Genomic DNA, 21,319 nt, shown 5'->3' with positions numbered 1-21,319 from the left:
CCATCGTATCTTCGTATGTTCCTGCCATATTCTGCGGTCTGCAAAGGAACAACGACTAGTGGTACCATCCCAAAAAGGAAAAAAGTCACTCTCCCGTACCTTCTCTGGATCTGTTCCACATTGGTGGAATGATCTACCAGCTGCTACAAGATCAGCAGACTCGGTTGCCATCTTTAAAAAACGCCTAAAAACGCATCTCTTCCGTCAACACGTCGCTGATTGATTTAACCTAATTCTTTTCCCTTTCTTCTTATTATAATTATAATAATAATAATACTAACCTCACTTTTCTTAGCTTTGTATACTGTGCTAGGCTTTAATGGACTAGTTTTGATGCACATATGTATTTTTTTTGCCTATGTTGTCATAATTGCTTATATGTTTCCTCATCTGTAAGTCGCTTTGGATAAAAGCGTCTGCTAAATGACTAAATGTAAATAATATCAGACTGAATCGATTCCTTACGACTCATTTGAACTGATGGCAACGATCAATATAAAGCAATATAATAGCACAACCATTCGGGTTTCTGTGTTATTTCATGAATGCTTTAAAACACGAGAATACAGAGATTAAGTGCCGCGAAAGGAATTCAAAAACCGGGTAAATGTTTTTCGAATCAATTAATTCAAATGAATTGTTCAGATGATCCGAAATAAATGAATCCGACTTCATGTAGAATGACGTTAAAGTAGTTCCCACAGTGTTTGCGCCCTTTTTACACACTGAATGACATTTAATAAGTGCGAATTTGATACAACACACTATTAAAACGAAACACGTGTCATTTGTTATTATATTAGATTCTTGCTTTCACTGTGATTGTGAGAAATGTCACTTAATACAGTGGTCATTGGGGAAAGGCTTCTGGGCGGTGCTGTATATGATGTCATCTTGAAACGAGCAATGGTTGGTGAGCTACGTGAATGATCCCGCCTTCCCTGCGAGATACATCCAATCACAGACGGCGGTGTATGTTTGAAAGTTCCATTATCGGATCACGTTACGTGAACTTCGTAGTTACAGCTGTGTAGCGATTTCACTCGAAACGTATATTTAATCCAATTTAACGTTAACAAGTCCGAACTATAATCAGTATTACACGTTTTATCGGAGTATACAGCACTCGCATATCGATAACCGACGGACAGCGTTAACGGAGCGTTTTAAAGTGCAAACTCGGGGAAAATGCGCACATGCAGGTTTTCATGTTTCTATTGAGCGTTTAAAGAAAAGTCGCATGCGATGGCGGACGGAGCTGTGGCGTTTGGGTCGGGTTCAAGTGGTGTGACCTCTCGAGCGAAGAAAGTCAACAATAACAACAGCATTTCAACAGCGGCGAACATGAGGAGGAAGACCCGACAGAGAAGAGACGTTCACAACCGGGTACGATGAACACGACACACGTCTTGTTTGTGCTGGAGTCGAGAAGGCCAGAGAAACTTCCTAAAGCAGCGTCAACACTCCTAAAACGCGCACAATGTTAATAATAGCCGCGCATTAGCTGCTGATGCTGTATGTGTTGTGTTTGCAGGTTGTGTTAGAGAAGGTCTTGGGCGTCACTGCCTCCAGCAGCAGTGCTTTAACATGTGATCCTAACACTGGTTTGGTGGCATATCCAGCGGGGTACGACTTTTTCTGTATCATTAGTTTATTAACCATGGTTTATGATAGTAAAAGTGCTCACATACTTATAAGACGTGAAGACATTTTCTCCTGGCACCACTTCCTGTCTCCTTGAGATGCTTTTTAACAGGAGATCCCATCCATGCCGGGCTCTTGTTCAGTCTATGGCTTTTCTCGAGTCAACCATTGCAAAAACATTTGTGTTAAATGCGTTTCTCCAGATATGTAACATGAGAGAAGTTATTCTAAACATCTGAACTGTCAAAAGTTTGACAAGGATGTTGATGCTTTCTGGCAAAATACATTGACCAAAATTACATTGAGACTCATTGGTTGCAATTCTTTTATGGATGTCTATTCTCTAAGTCAAGTCAGCTTTATTTATATTGCGCTTTTTGACAATTTCCATTTTTACAAAGCAGCTGTACAAGAAAACATTGACCGTAAGCAAAACATATAAGGTTACGCAAGTCAAAACACAGGTCAGATGGCAGACAGATATTTGACATGTGTTTTACTGTCTAATGCAAATAATTTCATACATCACGTGTGGCTCAAGTGTCCAAAGATATTTTTCTTATTAAAATACTTTTTTTAACAGTGACCTTCCATAGTATAGCTATTTGTACTACTAACCCTCTACATATCGTGTCATCGCAATAACTATAGTTAAGTGTAGTAAAACTATGATAAACATCTGCCAAAAGAATGGTTACTAAACGCTTACTCTGATTCAACCATGGGTAATATTCCCGAGGCCTGAGACGGTTGCACGTTTTACTGTCAGTGAATACTAACGCTGTGATATTTTATTTTCAGTTGTGTTATTGTCATCCTGAGCCCGAAGAAAAACAAACAGACTCACATATTTAACGCATCTAGGTAAATTACATTGCGACGTTGTTGTATATTGCATAACGCTGTGGATTGTGTCGAGTTAAATCTTGTGTTTGTTTCCTAGGAAAACCTTCAGCGCTTTGGCTTTCTCCCAGAATGGAAAATATTTGGTCACGGGTGAGGTAAGCGCTCGGAGTTGTTTTATGCGGGCCAAAAAAATGACGTCTGTGTAAAGTGGCATTAGGGATTAATATGGTCTGGTGTGTTAAGGATGAGTACAGTATAATGTCTGTATGAAGTGGTAGACGGGGTTGTGTCAGGGCGTTTCGACACATTCCAGCTCCCCTGGTTGCTATGACGAGGTAAACCGACGGAGAATAGTTGTAGCGACATCAATCACAAACACAGAGCAATGCTTTTCTTTCATGACATTTGTTCAAATTTATGTTTTTTTAAACTAAAATAAAAGTTCTGTTATGCTTTCAGTCTGTTATTTACTTTCCCTAAACAGGAACATGAGCTCCATCAACAGTTGTTTAATGTTTTTTGTGCCTTTCTGCTTTTTTAAAGGAAAAGTTCATCTTAAAAATGACAACTCTGTCATCGTTTACTCGCCCTGTTGTCATTTTAAGCCTGTGTGATTTTTCTTTCTTCTGCAAAACACAAAAGAAGATTGTTTGTAAAATGTTGGCAACCAAAACCCTTGGGTCCCTATTGACTTCTATTGTATGGACACAAAACGTATGCAAGTCAATGGGGACAGTTTTCCAATGATGACATATGTTACCAACATTTTCAAAATATCTCGTTTTGTGTTCTGCACAAGAGGGTGTGTAAATACTGACAGAATTTTCAATTTGAAGGTAAACTATTTAGGGACAGTTCACCCAAAACTTCTGTCATTATTTGCTTACCCTCAAGTTGTTCCAAACCTGTTTAACTTTTGTTGTTGAACACAAAGAAAGATATTTGGAACATTATTTGTAGCCAAACAGTTCTGGGGCACTATTGACTTTCATAATAGGGGAAAAAACGACTATGGTAGTCGGTGGTGACCCAGAACTGTTTAACTTCCCACATTCTTTAAAATATCATCTTTTGTGATCAACCGAACAAAGTGCTTTAAACACTTCAGGAACAACTTGACAGAATTTTCATTTGTGAGTAAACTACTCCTTTAATTAGAGTTTTGTGATAAAATTCAGTTTAATTTCAGTGATGGAGCTATAGATTCATTATTTTATGTGCAATACATTCATGTAAACCATAAACATGATCAATTTAAGAAAACTAAAACATGATAATTTTTAATTCCCTTGATTTTTAAAAATGAAATTGAAAATTGTCCTTTCAAACCTTTAGAACTTTCATCCGCAGAACACAAAATAAGATATTTGGAAGAAAGTTGTTAACCGGCACCCATTCACTTGCATTGGTTTTGTGTTCATACAGTAGAAATGAATAGGTGCATGTGCTGTTCGGTTGCCAACATTCTTCAAATTATCTTCTTTTGTGATCTAAGAAAGAAATTACTAGGGTGAGTAAATGATGACAAAAGTTTAAGTTTTAGGCGAATCTTTACTTTGATTATAATCGTGAACCTGTGTTATTTATTATATTGTATCATGAGCTGAGTGTTGTCACAATGAATATCGATCGTACATGGTGTGAACGAGCCTTTCGTGATCATACGAACTTGTGACCAGCACACGTTGTCCTAAATTCTGACACCGAGCATTATTTATTGGTGGCTGTCTGCTTTTCCTCATCTGTCCTTGTATTCGGTCTCTGCGAGTGTTCAACATTCTCTGCATTCATTTTCTGTATAACTTACTACCATGCTGCTCATACTCCTGCTAGATGTAGATCATGCACCGTGTGTCATGTCTGCTTGCACAGAATGCTTGCATGAAACATTTCCCAAAATTGGCAGTATATAGTCACTGGAAGATATTTGCAAAATGAAACATGCATCATATAGTTGGGTCATATGACTCGTGTAGTGTTCCAATCGTAAACGTATTAACTTCACTCTCCCACTTGTTTTTTCATTCATTTATTCTGTTTACTCTCTCGCCGTGTTGCTGGGCAGAGCGGGCACATGCCCTGTGTGCGGGTATGGGACGTGGCAGAGCGGACACAGGTGGCAGAGGTCCAGTGCCATAAGTACGGGGTGGCATGTGTAGCCTTTTCCCCCAATGGGAGCTATATAGTGTCTGTGGGATACCAGCATGACAGGACCGTCAGCGTTTGGGAGTGGAAGGTGGGTACCACACAACAACCAGCGGTTAGATTTAGTAACTTGTCAATACCACGAGTAGTTCACATTGAAAATGATAATTCTGTCATTATTCTCTCACCCTCTTTTCCTTTCAAACCTGTATAACTTTCTTCATCAGAACACAAGAGAAGAAATTTTGAAAAATGTTGGTAGCAGAACAGCACAGCCCCCCATTCACTTCTACTGTAACCAATGCAAGCGAATGGGGGGCTGTTAACAACATTCTTCAGAATCTCTTCTTTTGTGCTGTGCGGAAGAAAAAGTCATACAGGTTTGAAATGACAAGAGGGCGAGTGAATGATGACAGTATTTTCATTTTGAAGGTGAACTTCTCTTTTAAGCAAATGTGAATGATGCTTTTGCATTTACGCAGTAAATCAAAGTTCACCATCAGTTTCTTTGACACCCCCATTTGATCTGTTTGTTATTGATTGGCTGATGGAAATGGGACCTTACATATTCGAATGCAAGTTTGCTATAACATTATCAGAATAGATCATATCTTTCTCTGCCACAATGTGCGGTGATATTTGCTATTTGAGGCCAGGAATGTGAAGCAGGAATTGCTTTTTCACCCTAAAATTGAATTGGTACAAATAAAAACAAGTGAACGGAAGCCTCTTATTTTTCTCTACAGAAGGGGACGGTTATCGCATCCAATAAGGTGTCCAGTCGAGTGCTCGCTGTCTCTTTTTCAGAGGACAACAGCTATTTTGTAACGGCAGGGAACAGGCATGTTAAGTTCTGGTATCTAGACGCATCGAAGGAGAGGAGGGTAAGACACTTGACAGGGATTCAATTGATTTATTTTTACCTCATAGTAGTGTTCAGTGCAGTTTCCTGTGTTTGCCCACATCCTTCTGATGACTGGCGCATAACAATGTTTTTCTCACTTTTGTTCAAATAGAAACACACATTTTCTGAATCACTGTTCTGTAAGTTGTTTATGATGTTTTACTGGTTGGTTTCTCCAGGTGAACAGCACCGTGCCTCTGATAGGTCGCTCGGGGTTGTTAGGGGAACATCAGAACAGTCAGTTTTGTGGTTTGGCTTGTGGTCGTGGCGCTATGGCCAGCAGCACTTACTGCATCACACACACGGGTCTACTGTGCCAGTTTAACAGCAACAGACAACTGGATTCCTGGGTTGACCTAAAGGCAAGTGAAAGGCCCAGTGAAATGAAACCTACAATGCCTATTCTTTCATGAAATATTTCAGCGTTTATTGTTAATAGTTTATCAATGTGGGTCAATCGTGTGCCCTCATAATCTTTAGTTAAAATCTGAAAATGCACTTCCGTCCTGTAATGACTATCCATCTTAGATGACGTATGTTAGAATCCGTTACCGCCTCCCCTTCAAGTGTCTGTTGCACACTTCAAGTGTCTTATTACGTCCAATCAAATCGCAGAGAAAGACGAAAGCCAAGCCCACTATTTTTCTCATTCAAAATTCCATTTGTAAGTGATTAAAAACGATTGCAGCTTCCGGTTCACTGGAAGATAAAATATAGTGGTATTTTTTTATAACACAGTTTGTTATGTGGAGACAACAGTAAGCCCTCTTTAAAATCATTAGGCTTAGACTTTCACACCGTACTTTTAGATATTGTTAATATTTGAACAATGGATAATCTTGAAGCGTTCAAATACACATCCTATCCACAGGCCTGGATTCATAGACAAGGCTTAGCCCAAGCCAGGACTGTGCCTCAGTTTATTAAGGCTATTTAAGTCGCTTTTTTTAAAATGCCCTAGAAAAAACATTACTGATGTGCATCTTGAGACAAACAATGGCATTGACATATTTTAAGATGGTTGAGTCCACTCAAAATTACTTTTCGTCTGTGACAAGTCTTAAGATGAACTTTAAGGTTTCACAGACAAGGCTTAAGTGGACATAATATCTGGAAATAAATGTGTAATAATACATTCGTAAAGCACAAACATTTACATTCTCGAACAATAACATGAAACCCTTGTATTAATACAGCATTTATGTTGTGCGTTTGTATCGTAGACCACATCAGCCCAGTGCCTGTCGGTGAGCGAGACGTTTGTTTTTTGCGGTTGTGCGGATGGCACAGTGCGTGTGTTCAGCCCAAAGGACCTTCATTACATCACCACTCTCCATCGGCCGCATTGCTTAGGAGTGGATGTGTCTCAAGGCATTCAGCCGGGGTACGAGGCGTTCAGAAGAGCTTTTACTAAGTGGCGTTCTCGAGAAAACAGCCAGTTTTTTTCTAAAATGATTTTATCAACATTTTAAGCTCATTTTGCAGTGAAGTCATGTGTATGATTCGATACATACGTACCTACGCAGAGTCATTTCTCAAGTTCCTTCAACATCCTTCTCTTATTTGTAGGCATCTGTTTGGGGCAAATCCCGAAGCTCAGTATCCAGATACCTTGGCTTTAACCTTTGATCCTGTGATGAGGCACTTGACGTGCGTGTATAATGACCACAGCGTGTACGTATGGGACGTGAGAGACATTCGAAATGTTGGGAAGGTCTACTCTGCCCTCTATCACAGCGGATGTGTTTGGAGTGTGGAGGTACGTATACGCGGCGTTTGTTTCGTAATACTACACACAGTATTTGTTAAGCCTCTGGTGTTTTGAGAACTTGGGTTAGACAAATACAGAGAAAGAAATCATAATGTCCCCGGAAGGATAACATTCTACAAGCATTGGCTTTCAAAGCAATATGTTAATGCATATTCACACAGACCTATCCTGAGCTAGAAGATTCTTCAGCGGCGTGTTTATCGCCCGGCTCGTTCCTGACCTGTTCCTCAGATAACACCATTCGCCTTTGGAAAATTGAGTCTCCGCAGGGTCAAAGCCAAGGGCTCGCTCATCGACACAACCTTTACAGTCAGGTATGGATTTGATAAACCACAGACTGGTAGCTTGATTTGTAGGTCTGTTTTGTGGATGTTTGTTCATTTTATGTGTGCCTGTTCCACAGGATCTCATGAGGATTGTGTATGTGGATGAAGACACACAATACCTCAAAGCCGAGGCTGAGAAAGCCGAGGGAAGCAACCAGGATGGTAAATCTGGCATCAGGGTGTTGGAAATCAGTCCCGATGGCCAACATCTGGCTGCTGGAGACCGCAGCGGGAACTTGAGGTAGGATGCATGCAGAAACACTTCTGACTATGGCGTTTTTCCAATTCATCTTTTGATTTGATGGCTTAATACGGGTACAGTGAGTTCTGGAGAAGCTGCTGGGGTAAAAGTTTTCATGTTGGATGTGTTTGACACTGGCTAATGGAAGTCATTTGGCGTGAAATCGTTTTGACAATTTGATCTAAGCCTCTTTTTGCACTTGAGGAATCTTTCTTATAATTCAGAACTCAATCAAATGTCTCTTCTTCAGAATATTTGGCTTGCAGTTTATGGACGAGCTGGTGAAAATCGAGGCCCATGATTCCGAGGTCTTGTGTCTGGCCTTCTCACCCTATGAGACCGGTAAGGGCGTGATTTCTTTCAATGATTTTATATCACACTGACTGCAACATGAACTGCTCAAAAGAGTGTTTTTTTAACCTCTTAAAGTGATAGTCCACCTAAAAATGAAAATGTTGTCATCGATAACTTGCCCTCAAGTAGTCTAAAACCTGTGTACGTTTGTTTGTTCTGCTAAAGACAAAGGAAGATATTGCGAAGAATGTCAGCAACCAAATATTTTCTATGTGGTATTTATTTCCTACTATGGTAGTAAATAGGGATGAGAGTTGTTTGGTTACTGACATTGTTCTGCTAAACCCAAAGGAAGATATTTTGAATAAAGAAGTTTGTAAAGGTTTGGAGCAGCCTGAGGGTGTGTAAAAGATGACAGAAGTTTCCTTTTTGGGCAAACTATCCCTTTTATAAGCGCCCCTGTTTTCGAGCATAGTATCGATTGCAAATACATGTTTAGAACAAGAACGTTGAGTGTTTCAGGGTTCGAATTATGCATCATTTTTGATAGTTGATTGAATATTATTGTAAAACAAAGGTAATACATGCTAATACATGCTAAAAACACAATTCCCATGGGCTCATGTTTGTTTCTTTGTTTCATTTCTGCTTAAACCAACTGAGGTCATCTTGTCTGTCAGGTTTGCGCCTTTTGGCTTCTGCAAGTCGTGATCGACTCATTCATATCTTCGACATGGAGAAGAACTATAACCTCGTACAGACGGTTTATGATCATTCGGCCTCCATCACAGCCATCAAGTTCACAGGCGAGTCAACAGAAACACAGTGTCCTCAACACACTGCAGAGATCCACTGTTTCTCCGTGTATGACATGTTCATATGAATGTGTTGTTGTAGGACTGACCTCGGAGGTGTGTATGGTCAGCTGCGGCGCTGATAAAAGCATTTACTTCCGATCGGCTGAGAAGGTGAGCATGCACACTAGAAAACAGCTTGCATGTAGACATTTTTTATTTGTATTTTGGTAGACACAGTTTAGTTGCAAAATGCTTTAAGCCGTGGTGTTAAGTCTCACATTGTAAGACAGCCTCAGATTTGCTGACTCTACATGTAAAAGTTGTATATGAATGTCATGCTTGGTAGTATATTGAGTGTTTGTTTCTTCTCTGTCCTGTAAAAGACCTCTGAGGGTTTGAATTTTTCACGATCCCATCACATAGTAGAGAAGACGACTCTGTACGACATGGACCTGGACGCTACACGCACACACACTGCCATCGCGTGCCAGGATCGTAACATCAGGTAAGATCTGTGTTACTGATGGAGTGAGTTCAGTTTTTACTTCAAGACCATCACAGATCTGTGCACTAATCTTTAAATCTGTTTATCTGTTTTCAGAGTTTACAATGTGAGGAGTGGAAAGATGAAGAAGTGTTTTAAGGGCTCCCTGAATGATGACGGGACTCTACTGAAGGTGTGTTGAGTGTTTTAAAGAAATGGTATATTTGTGAATGCATTGCATTTTGGGGCGAACTGTTCCTTCCTGCTTGAAGCCTGATGGAATAATATAATACTTTTTGCTCAAAGGTCCATTTGGATCCTTCAGGAATGTTTCTGGCCACCAGTTGTTCGGACAAAAATATCTGCATCTTTGATTATGAGTCGGGGGAGTGCGTGGCCACTTTATTTGGACATTCAGGTAAAACGTATTTGTTCTTTTTAATGGAGCATTATATTTAGGTATGCACCAAATGTTTGCCAACCAAAATAGCAAAAAACGGATTAAGTGAAATATGCCCGAATACATTTTACTGAACGTGGCACCTGTTACCTGTTGGTCCGGAGCCCCGCCACTCCCACCATCATTTGACATCACACAGTGGTGTCGTGCAAACAGTTCCCTGTACTTAACAACTTTGAATTTCAAGCTATGTCTGTGCATCCCTAGTACATGTTCTGAGAGAACAGTCAGTCAGATTTTGTGGGCGGACTTTACAGAGAAGTGAACTGAAATGGTTATCAGTTAGCCTCAGCGTGCATTGCTCGCTTTGTTAAATAATTTTCAATGACATACAATGTTGTAGGCGAACAGAGTACATTACATTCTTTCAGCAGTCAGTTAATCCATTGAGTAAGGGAGAGGGCTCAATATTCTTAGATTGCAAAACAAGACAAAATATAAAAACACATTTTGATCATTCAGTTTATGCAATAGTGAAAAAATTGGCTAAAGAAATGCACAAAACCATGTTCAGTCTTAAGCAAAGTGTTTAATTTTTATTTGGCTTCGGCCAATAATTTTCATTTTGATGCATCCCTATTTATACTTTCTCAGCCTTGCTTTATAGTTGACCAAAAACCTTTCGTTCCCCCCACAGAAATTGTTACAGGTATGAAGTTCAGCCAGGACTGTAGACATCTTATCACTGTATCCGGTGACAGGTAAATCAATTCTGATGCCACTTGCAATGGATTAGGCTACTACCATGGTATTATTCTGGGCAATGTACTTTAAACCTTTTATACATTTAAACCAATAAGCCGCAAGTGTGATCGATGATTAAGCAACAGCAGTAAACTGGGTGGACCGCTATGTATCCATCTTTTCAAAAGAAATCCAATGCGGTTAACATTTGACTTGCATATACGGTTTGCTGCGTAACATAAATAAAAGATGATTTGAAAATATTAAACTTCCAGTCTAGACGGCTTCATTGATTTAAACGTAAGACTGCTTTTTTTGCATCTGGTCTAGACATTTGACAAAATTGTGTAACTAAATATTTGATGACTCTTTGAATATTTTTTGCGTACTTAAAGTTTAGCTCTGTGTTTGCATCCAGCTGTGTGTTTGTATGGCGCTTGGACTCTCAGATGACCAACTCCATGAGGAAGAGGCTGGCAGAGAGGAAACAGGGGGAAGGGCAGAGACTTCAGAGGGCTCCCAGCAAACAGCAGGCCATCAGGTACAATCATTCAAACCTTGTACAAACTATATGATCTCTTGCTTTCATTTACATAGTTTCAAACTCATTCATGTCAACGTCATTGAATGGAATGCAACTGAACTTCACAAACAAGGACATTTTAAGTCAAGCCCTGAAATAGCAACTTTTTACATTTGCCTGCTTTTGCTGTGCTTCTGCGTTTAGGAGAGAGACGTACATCGCTGTGCCGTGTGTTTCTCTGCCTCACATGGAGGAGGAAGAGGAGCGCAGCCTGATACCTGAACACCATCCAGAAGATGCTGCAGAGGACTGCAGAACCCCCGACAGGCTCGACTCTACCGATGGTGTGTGGGTTGTCTTTTCCATTTTTGACTTTTGTGAGCTTTTGGACAAACGTGGTAATATTGGATCTCTGTGTGTGGTTTTTGTGATCACAAAACCTAAGCTGTGTCTGAATTTGTTCCCTATCTCCTATATAGTGCACTAAATCGGGTCTCTGCCATTTTGTAGTGTTGTCTGAAATCTGAGTGAGCAAATGATTCCCTACATTCGTTCACTTCTTAAACACAGCGCATTCTGATTTTGAGTGTCCATCCAATGTACACTTGTTCACTACTAATATTTCACATGATACAGCACAAAACAATCGTCTGATTTGAATCAGCCGGATGAGGGTGACCGTTGATGCCACGAATGCACATTTCTACACTTGTGTTTGTCAGTAGTTATTTTCTAAATGAATATCATATACTGCAGTGTTTAATTTTAAATATATTAAACAATTGTATTAAACATAATAAACGTTATAGTAAACAAACTTGGCAAACAGTTGTTTTGTTCTCTTAATTAAAAACTTATACAAACACGTCAAAAAAGGTGAAAATAATATTTTCTATTTTATTAGACGCTTTTATTACACCTGTGTGGTTTATGGATTATGACAAATACCCGGGACAGTGTCAGAAACTGTTCACTCATTTTATTCACTCAAATAGTGGACTATGTAGCATTCGCTCTATAGGGAATAGTGAATGTGTGAAAGAGGTAGAGAATTGAGACGCAGCTCCTGTCTACTCTCAAATATAAGGCGGAACATTTGTGTTCCCTTTACCATCTTAAAGGGATAGTTCACCCAAAAATGTGTAAATAAGGACACAATTCGCTAGTTGCACAAGATGACGCTGGTGAGCATTTGGGAAGTCGGCGGAGTAATTTCCAGTCGTAAAACACTGTATGGGAAAAGGATGATTTTGGGCCAGCAAATATGCATGTTTTTAGATAAACATATAAGTGATATGACAGATCCTCTTTACATTGCTGAGGACTTCCTAAAGGAACACTCCACTCATTCTACAACTCCCTCAGAGTCAATAAGTTGAGTTTGACAATTTTGGAATCTATAAAGCTAATCTCCAGGTCTGGCGATGGCACTTTTAGCATAGCTTGGCATAGATCAATAAATCCTATTAGACCAGTAGCAATGGGTTCAAAAATAACCAAAGAGTTTCGATAATTTTGCTATTTAAAAATGGACTCATCTGTACTTATATTGTGTGCTAAGACCGGCGGAAAATGAAAAGTTGCGATTGTTCTAGGCCGATTAGGAACTACACTCTCATTCCGGCGTAATAATCAAGGAAGTTTTTTTGCCATAACATGGCTGCAGCAGGCGCAGTGATATCTGCCATCTTTAAGCGCTCGGACCGTGGAAGTTACCTGGCTGGGGAATAATTTCAGGCACTGTGTGCTATCGCTGCATCTGCTGCAGCCATTAAAAGAAAATCACAACTTTTTCAATGATCTATGCTAAAAGTGCTATCGCCAGACCCGGAGATTGGCAGAATATATAAAAACTCAACTTATGAACTGTGCAGGAGTTGGAGAATGAGCCTATTTCCAAAAAAAGAAGAGTGTTCCTTTAAGCCAAAACAACTCAATATTGTTCTGCAGACTCTGGCGTCGCAAAAGCTCACCGGCGCCATCTTGTGCAACTAGCCCAAAGAATATTTGGCTGGAGTATCCCTTTAATACTATGTGTGAACAGAAATGCATTTGTTGTATTGAGGATGGTTTTATGAACTGTATAAAATGAAAGTTTATGATGTAATTATTTGATGTGCTTGATTTTTTTTGTTAAGCCTCTGTAGATGCGGTGGTGCTCCAAACCAATGGCAAAATGCCCATGTGGGTGCGCAGACTGGTACGTATGTTCATGTGTGAATGCCGTGATAATGTTTCATGGTTTTTCGTCTTTAACATTTGGCTTGTGGATATTTGGGCTGTGACAGGGTGGAGGTGAGAATGACAGTGGTGTAGAAAACAGATCTCAGTATCAGCCCCAGGGCCGCTGGGCGGTGCAGTCGGATCCCCTATCTATCCGTACGGTACTGGAGATGAAGAGCATGCAGCTTCCTCTCTCACACACGCCGATCAGAGCTGTGGGAGAGGAAGAGTTGGAGGAGGACTCTCGTTTCCACCCGCAAAGTTTAGACAGTCTGCTGGATGAAGATCTAGATGATGATGATGATGATGATATGGAGGAGAAGATTTGCAGTGTAAGTTATGGGAAATTGTGGTCATTGCACTTAAATTTGCAACGTGAAGGGTGGTTGACAGGGTGTTGCTATGTAGTTGCTTGGGTCAATCAAAATACCCTAGCAACTTAAGCTCACCTTGAGTCTGGGATTTTTGTGTAAAAGTCATATGTTTGTATTGGCCCAAATGTGAAACTGTGTTGGTTTGGTCCAGGTTTCCAGAGATGGTTTTAGCTCTTCACTTCAAGGAGCAGAATGCACGCAGATGCCACAGGGAAACGAGACCTTTACTCCAGAGATCAGCTCTCCGGAGAAGACCGGCTATATTTTGTACCCTGCCAACAGCACCGCCTTGTCTACTGGAGAAGGGTAAAGCTTTTATAAAAAAATAAAGTTGAATGTTTGAGTTCGAGCGATCACCCAAAAATGAATGTTCTGTCATCATTTACTCGCCCTCTTGTCGTGTCAACCTGTATCATTTCTTTCTTCCGCAAAGGAAGTTTGTAACCAGCAGCGCCGGCACCCATTCACTTCTGTTGTATGGACACAAAACCAATGCAAGTGAATGGGTGCTTTTTGTTGTTTTGCTTTATTTTCTACTGTTTCTTTACGAAGTTCAACATGCTAAATACGAAAATCACTTTATCGACGGTACCCACAAAAAACTAAAAACAAATATTTTCACACATTTATATATTTCTGTATTAATACTCGTAGGCAGAAATAACAAGGTTCTGGCACAACACTGAGCTCAGAAGAACAGCTTAACATAACAGTTTATTAAAAATGAGACGTCCAATAGTGTACATTTGATGGTTTTTGTCTTTTATGACCAATACTGTCCTCACAAACCAAGTTCCAGAGTCACCCATCATCGCTTCATCCCACCTTCCCAACAGAAATTTCTAGAGATTTCTGACAGTGACAATTGGAAGACTATTTGTAAAAGGTGTAAAAATGCGCAGTTGTTTATTTTCAATATATCGTAATTAATGATATAAGCTCAATGTTACTTAAATATTCATTAAAACATTGATGCTATATGAAAATGCGAACGAGATTTGTAATTATCGTGCTGCCGAGTTTGAATGTTATTGTAAAAAAATTGTCTTGCAAAGGTAAATGAGAAAGCAGCTGAAAGCAGCTGTACAGTGAATTGGTGACCCCCCCCCCATAATCATGTTTTTTCCTCTGGCAGTGAGTTTGATGTGAAAGCTCTGTGTGAGGGGGCAGGTGATGACCCCGATGAAGAGGAGCTAAGCCCAGATAGTGCTTGTTCAGCTGAGAGCACGGCCTCCCATAGAGATCAACCTCATGACCGTGAGTTACTCTCTTTCTACTCTATGTGTACTTCTATGTATGTGGTGTGTAAAGACATTTGACCTAGATATATCTCTTTACCTGTTGTCATGCGTCTGCAGTGGACACGGACTCCCTCAGTCACGTGAGCTCCACAGGAAGTTCAGGAGTTGAGGAGGAGGAGGAGGATGAAGAAGAATCTGGAACTCTGCTTCGCCAACACTTTGATACTCTGGCTGTGGCTGCTAATGGTATAAGATTTTGTCATCCTCTTTTTGAGTTTCATTGAAAATGAACATGTTTGACAAACGACGCACGGGAGAATAACGTCTAAAAGACGAATTTGAAAGAATAATAAAGATTTGTTGAATGTCTCATCTTGAGTATATGAGCACAATGGATTCGCTAATAATGATTTCCTCATTTCCTCGCTGTTGATCGTCTGATCTTCTGTGGCTTCGTTCTTTCAGAGAACTTCAACACAGATCTCAGCAGCTTGCTGCCCAATACAGACAGTAACTTCCTCAATCCACGTCTGAGTATCTCCACACGCTTCCTCTCTCGATTTCAGAGCCGCTTCCGGTGAGTCAACATTACAGTCTTAAGGCCAAGACTTTTGCTTTGATCTTGCCCAGATTTTCAGTCTGCGCCAGTCTGCAGATTTGATCAGTCAGTGTGTTTCCATCTGAAAGTCTGCAAGTGTATGATGTCTAGTTAAAAAAATTCTGTTCGGATTCTAAAAGTCTTAGTGTATTCCAGCCTTTTCATAACAATGCCAGTCATCATGTTTATCTCATCCTTTCATGATCATTTACGACAATAAAATATTATATTGTGATGGCAATGAGATTGTATTTGTTTTATATGTTGTTTCAGTTCTATAGGTGTCTGTAGCAGCGCTGTTGGCCGGCCAGCAGCGTGTCTGCCCAGTATACCAGATGAATCCAGTGATAGCTGTCAGACACTGGATAGCACAACGGTATGCGGCTTACGATTATGACATTTCACATTTAATTCTTCTGTGATTTTATTATTAAATATGATTATTCAGCAGGTAATAGGGCAAGACCTGAGATTTAAGTGGAGAATGTTTATGGTGTTGGATTACCGGTTACAGTGGCATTTTCTAACTTCTCTTCCAGTTAAAAATAAACCAAGTTTTATAGAGCAAGAACATAAGTCAATGTTTAAACCAACTCCTTATTCTAACGGAAAGCTTGTAATAATGATTTATAAGCTGAGCTCTCAGGATTTTTCTAAATGTGACATCGTATGACTTTAACCCATGTCAAAAATAAGTCACCTGCAATTGGGACAAAGAAAGTCTTATTACCGGAAAACTTTGACTCTCAAGTAGCATGTTTTGCAGGAAAAGTCGCGTCGCACCGGTCGTGTCCAACGTAGACATTATTTCTTAATTTTTATTATACATTTTTGTCTTTTTCATTGGACTACATCTAGTGAAACATCGAATAATTTTTTCAGAATAGTTTTACTTTACAACATAAATCTGGATACATTATCGTAATCATTATTTCAGCAGAAAAGGCAATAAAATCCCCAAATACTTCATTTCTATGTTAGAATTATTGTTTTCGCGAAGTAGAGAATACAATAATTTTTATGAAGATCATGTTTGTGGTACCAAATGATTCTTGAGTCCTGTGTAAAAAATGCCATGATGTTTCGGTGGTTTCGTGAGAATGACCCAAATATGTTTTGAACAGAGATGGGGTTATAAAGGCTAAAGTCAGATGGCGGCTTTGATGTCCTTTTTTCTGCCCATACAATGTCAAACATAAGAGGGTTGTTTATATTTTCTTATCTTTGTGTTTCAAAGGATAAATCAAAGCTTTCAAGCAACAGCGGTGGCATTGATAGCACTAAGGAAGACTGTGAGAAGAAAGGTATCTCTTTTTATTCTTTGTCTACTAGCCATTGTAAATGTTTTCTTGGCCTACTTTCTCTCACATATGATGCATAGTCATGCACATCATGTATTCTGAATATATAGTGTGAATATTTTTGGGGTTAGTGGTTTTGTACTGTAGACGAGGGGAAAGAGAGAGACATTGGGGAGAGAAAGTGATTGAATCATCACTAAAATGTTAAATATTGAATTAAAAATGTCTCTTATTTGTAATGTGTTGAAATGTCATCCTTTAGTCCCCAAGAAACGTTCCTCATTGTCTGGTCGGAAATCTTGCCGCAGTTTGTCCATGTTTCGCTGGAAAACCGCACTGGGAGGTCTGTGAGAGTCGGTTGGGTGGGTCTATAGTGTCTGGGGTCTTACATCCACAAATTCCAAGTGATTTTCACGTGGGCTTCTTAACTTTTCTGGTTCTCTCTTGGTCTACAAACCTCATGGCTTGGTTGTTCTTGATTGTGGGTTGGTGTGCCGCCATCTAGTTATTGATGAGTTTTCCCTTGAATAATTTAGATTTTGCTCTACAGAAATCACAAACAAGACCATTCAGTCCAAAACCCACAACGTCATCTGCACTACAAACTCTCTCCCCAACAAATCGGCAAGCGATGCGTGCGAGGCATCTGTTGGACGCTCCAGCTACATGGGTCCTACCGCCAGCTCCCGTGCCAAGATGTCCCGGAGCAGCTCTGTGGAGGGTATGAATGTTTCTACATCCCAGGAGACTCCTCTTAGTGCCCCGACTGTGGACTTAAGCGTAGAGCAATGTAAAGAGAACGTTCTCCCCCATCCAATACCAGCTCTGTCCACTCCTGCCGTGGGTAACCACAGCGCCCGGGCAGCTCTTCGACTGGACCTGAATGCCCCTGATCGTGCCAACCTGTCACCTGCGCCGCTCAAGAGCCGTCTAGCAAAATTGGAGCAGACGGAGACTCCTCGTCGGCAGGCTTTGGTGACGCCCACAGAGATGCGTTCACTTGGTAAAGAGTGTCGACAGCAGATCAGCAACATCGAGAAGAGTTTGACTCCTAAGATCAGATTGTCAGCCGGGTTGGAAATGGAATCAGAAATCAATGTCGAAGACAACACGAACTCAAGGCTGTGCGGTCATGAACAGTCATCATGTCAGATTTCAGAGACTGACACGATACACAGAGAGACGTCTACAGAAACAAAATATGACGTACAGGAGGACTCAGGTAATGTGCTTTTCACCCCTAGAATCAGATTCACATCGCAAATATGAACATTCACCTTGTTTACATACATACATTATATGTTTTCATTAAAAACTATATTCTGCTTTTATAGACATACAACATAAACATTGTGTGCCTCAAATGTAACTTCCGGTAGACCACCCCAAAGAATCAATAACCGTTGAGTCGTTTTAATGTGATTCAATGCAATGAATATATAATGAAATATTAATACAAATACAAATTTGTTACACTGTTATATACATTTTTCCTTCGCCCAACCTTTTTGTAGTTCTTGTACAACTCTATGGTGCTAGTTACTGTGGCATTATTTTCATGTCGCAGCAATGTTTTAGTGTATATTTAGCTCAAGTATATTTGCGCTTATACAGATCATTAAGTAATTAATTAATTAATTATATTAATTAAATATATTTCAAATAAAACAAAACCGCATATTTAAAAAAGATTTTCCAATTGTCACTGTCAGAACAAAGCAATATCTGTAGCACGGGGAAGGTGGAACATTGTTTTGAGCTCAGTGGTATGCCGGTACCTTTCAATTTCTGCTTAGACGTAATAATACAGAAATGTTTGAAAATATTATAGGTTTTTTTTGTGAGTACCATTGATAGGCTGAATATGAAAATCACTTTTTCCCCTGTTAAACTTAATAAAGCAGCAGTAACAATGAAAGCGAAACTTCTTCAAAACTGTCATGCATTGTGAAAATGAAAAGAAATTGAAGTAAATTGTTATATTATAACCAAACATAGTCCAGAAGGTAAGTTCTGCACAATACACTTGCGTCCAATGACACCGCCTATAGCCAAAATTCCTCTATTATGAGTCTAAATATTAAATACATATTTTTTGAAAGTTTTATTTGGGTTTTTCAGCAGAAACTTTAAGCGTCCAGATGTGTAAGGAGATGGTGAATGAACTGTGGCACACAATCCATAAAGCAGCTGACTTTTACAACAAGGTGATATTTATTTTATGTAAAGTTTAAAGCGCTATATATTTTTGTCCCCTTATGGCCATTTAAATTTTTTAATAATGAAATAGTATTTGAAGTAACATTAACCAATTAAACTAAAAACAATAAGACGAAGATTGTTTTGTTGAAGTGGTTTATGAAAGTCACCTTGATCTTTAAAATATTAATGGATAAAGACATCTGTATTAGAGAATGCATGCTATTTTTATCATTTAATAACATGATTTTCTTTTCGCTGTAGCTTTGCGCCACGCAAGAGTCATCTGAACAGCAGGAACAGATGAAGAATATTTTGCAGGAGGCGTTTGTGGGTGTACAGACGCAGTTAAACTCCCTCTGCCCTCAAGAGACTCAGAGCGGCCGTCCTGTGGCGGAGGATTCTCCCGGTCGCCAGCTCAGAGATGACAGAGCTGTGGCGCTGCTGGAGAAATACTCTGAGATGCTCTTGCTGCGGATGACTGAGAAAGGAGCCAGTGCTGTACTCCAGTGACCGCTCGGTGTCACATCAAATTCTTTTCCCTTTGCTTTTAAACTCTTGTATAGCAATTGGCCAAAAACCTTAAGGCATATTTCTAGAAGCACCTTTAAGCCTGAACGGCTTTCATTTAGTTTTAAGCTTTTTAATAAACTTGTAAATGCATTGTTGGATTGTTTACGACTTTTGAGTATATTTTTTACACTACATTTCAATACTTGTCCTCAAAGATTTCCACAACTTATCAAGGCAGACTTTGCAGGGCGACAAAATGTCATATATTTAAAAGTAAAACTGTTTCAAAATGTCTAAGTTGTATTATAAATTGTGTACTTAGGGTTTTTTGTTTTTAAACCAGCTTTTGTAGTTCTGCACCATTTTATGCCGTCATAACCACGCAGACCGGCTAGGAGGTGTGTTGCGTTATGTTGAGTGTTCCTTAAAATACTGATGTTTCGAAGTTTGGCAAGTGTCCGGCTGTGACTCACTTTTTGCTTGTCACTGGTGTGCTATTTATGCTTTGTGTCATGTTGATGTGCAATCTTTTCTTTCACTTAAATGTTGAGTTACCTTTTTAGGCTTCCATTGTAAATATGTTTTAATCTACTGCTTACATTCTATTTTAATATTAAACATGGAAATATTGTTTCTTGCATTTTTCTCTTGCTTCTGAAAAACAGAAAGGGATGCGCAAACATGTTTCGAACAAAGATTTTTATGAGTATGATTTCAAATCAACTTCATATGTTCTATGAACATATAGCGTGAATGTTTTCACATGGCTGTTGTTCTCTTTGTTAACAAGACTTTTTCCACTTTAGGAAAAATGAACTTGTCTCATAGAAACGCTTAATGAGAGTAATGGCAATGTGATAACTTATTGATCAAAATTGACACTGTTTTTTTTCACACAATGCCTTCATCGTAACTATGAAGTGAAGAGTACGTACATGCTCATGTAGGATAGTAGACAAGAATGATAATTATGAAGCGCATGCACACAATATCGTATATTTTATTTTCGTGTACTATAGTGTGGTTAAATTTCCTGCAGGCAAAGCTTTGCCGCTGAAAAATATTAGTCTCTGTTGATCTTGCCTATATCTAAGTTTCTTTGTCTTACTAATACAACAAATACTTGTACACTTTAACTTGTAATCTTTTTTGTATTGCATTTTTAATACATTATAACGATTAAGGAGTTTACATAGAACTGGAAACCTACTATTATCTACGCCTTTGAGTTATTGAAAGAAATATCATCCCTCAAAAGTCTGGTCATCTTTATTCATATATATTATATTATTAACGTTCACGTCCAATACATTGAAGATACATTTATTACATGTTTACTACACAGCTTACCTACAGATACTGTATGATGGTTAAACAGTATCACTATATAGACCAGTGGTGCCCGCCCAACAGGGCTCAACAACAATGTACCGATCATGCAAGAGCTGCATTATCATGAAGTGTTATTAGCAGCACAATATTTTAAGCTTTAATATATTCAAGTGCAAAAATATGAGATAGAAAACTAAATTTGATCCTGAGAGGCGGCGCAATAATGCATCGCATCGTTTAAAGTAGTGTGGAAGTATTTTATCAGCAAGAAGCCCTCTAGATGATTTTATCTCTTCAGGTTGGAGACCCCTGATATAGACAGTGGTACATTTTTTTAATTTTTTTTTCATTCTGGTTAACGGAGTTAAATCATGGTTAATTGAATGCCATCTGGCCTGTGTTTTGACTTGCATAACCGT

The 21,319-nt window shown here is 39.3% G+C and overlaps 1 protein-coding gene across 4 annotated transcripts; it reads left to right on the top strand.

Annotated features, from left to right (window-relative positions):
* The first annotated feature begins 980 nt into the window (after positions 1-980).
* Positions 981-20,225, top strand: wdr62 (WD repeat domain 62). 4 transcript variants are annotated; one of them, XM_079481480.1, is made up of 32 exons: positions 987-1,386; positions 1,535-1,626; positions 2,446-2,508; positions 2,588-2,645; positions 4,556-4,726; positions 5,382-5,519; positions 5,719-5,901; positions 6,763-6,923; positions 7,109-7,298; positions 7,472-7,624; positions 7,714-7,877; positions 8,128-8,219; positions 8,852-8,977; positions 9,069-9,139; positions 9,352-9,473; positions 9,570-9,645; positions 9,759-9,870; positions 10,550-10,613; positions 11,015-11,137; positions 11,324-11,463; positions 13,258-13,319; positions 13,408-13,674; positions 13,868-14,022; positions 14,852-14,973; positions 15,075-15,203; positions 15,423-15,534; positions 15,829-15,931; positions 16,793-16,859; positions 17,119-17,199; positions 17,407-18,078; positions 18,978-19,063; positions 19,320-20,225. In XM_079481480.1, the coding sequence occupies exons 1-32, from the start codon at positions 1,246-1,248 to the stop codon at positions 19,566-19,568; spliced, it is 4,545 nt and encodes a 1,514-aa protein (XP_079337606.1). In that variant the 5' UTR covers positions 987-1,245; the 3' UTR covers positions 19,569-20,225. The 4 variants fall into 4 exon arrangements, with proteins under 4 accessions (XP_079337608.1, XP_079337606.1, XP_079337607.1 ...); XM_079481481.1 differs by having other exon boundaries at positions 1,006-1,386; positions 18,981-19,063; positions 19,320-20,219; XM_079481482.1 differs by lacking the exon at positions 17,119-17,199 and having other exon boundaries at positions 981-1,386.
* The last annotated feature ends 1,094 nt before the right edge of the window (positions 20,226-21,319 follow it).

Source organism: Barbatula barbatula (assembly GCF_947034865.1).
Source record: "Barbatula barbatula genome assembly, chromosome: 19".
Lineage (NCBI taxonomy): Eukaryota > Metazoa > Chordata > Actinopteri > Cypriniformes > Nemacheilidae > Barbatula > Barbatula barbatula.
Note: the sequence above shows the minus strand (reverse complement) of the source record. Positions and strands in the feature narration are given on the sequence as shown.

Bases quoted from the DNA above. Each gene is read 5' to 3' on its own strand.
- wdr62 (XM_079481480.1), top strand. From the start codon at position 1,246: ATGGCGGACGGAGCTGTGGCGTTTGGGTCGGGTTCAAGTGGTGTGACC. The intron at 7,878-8,127 runs GTAGGATGCATG...TCTCTTCTTCAG, and splicing joins GACCGCAGCGGGAACTTGAG to AATATTTGGCTTGCAGTTTA. The intron at 10,614-11,014 runs GTAAATCAATTC...GTTTGCATCCAG, and splicing joins ATCACTGTATCCGGTGACAG to CTGTGTGTTTGTATGGCGCT.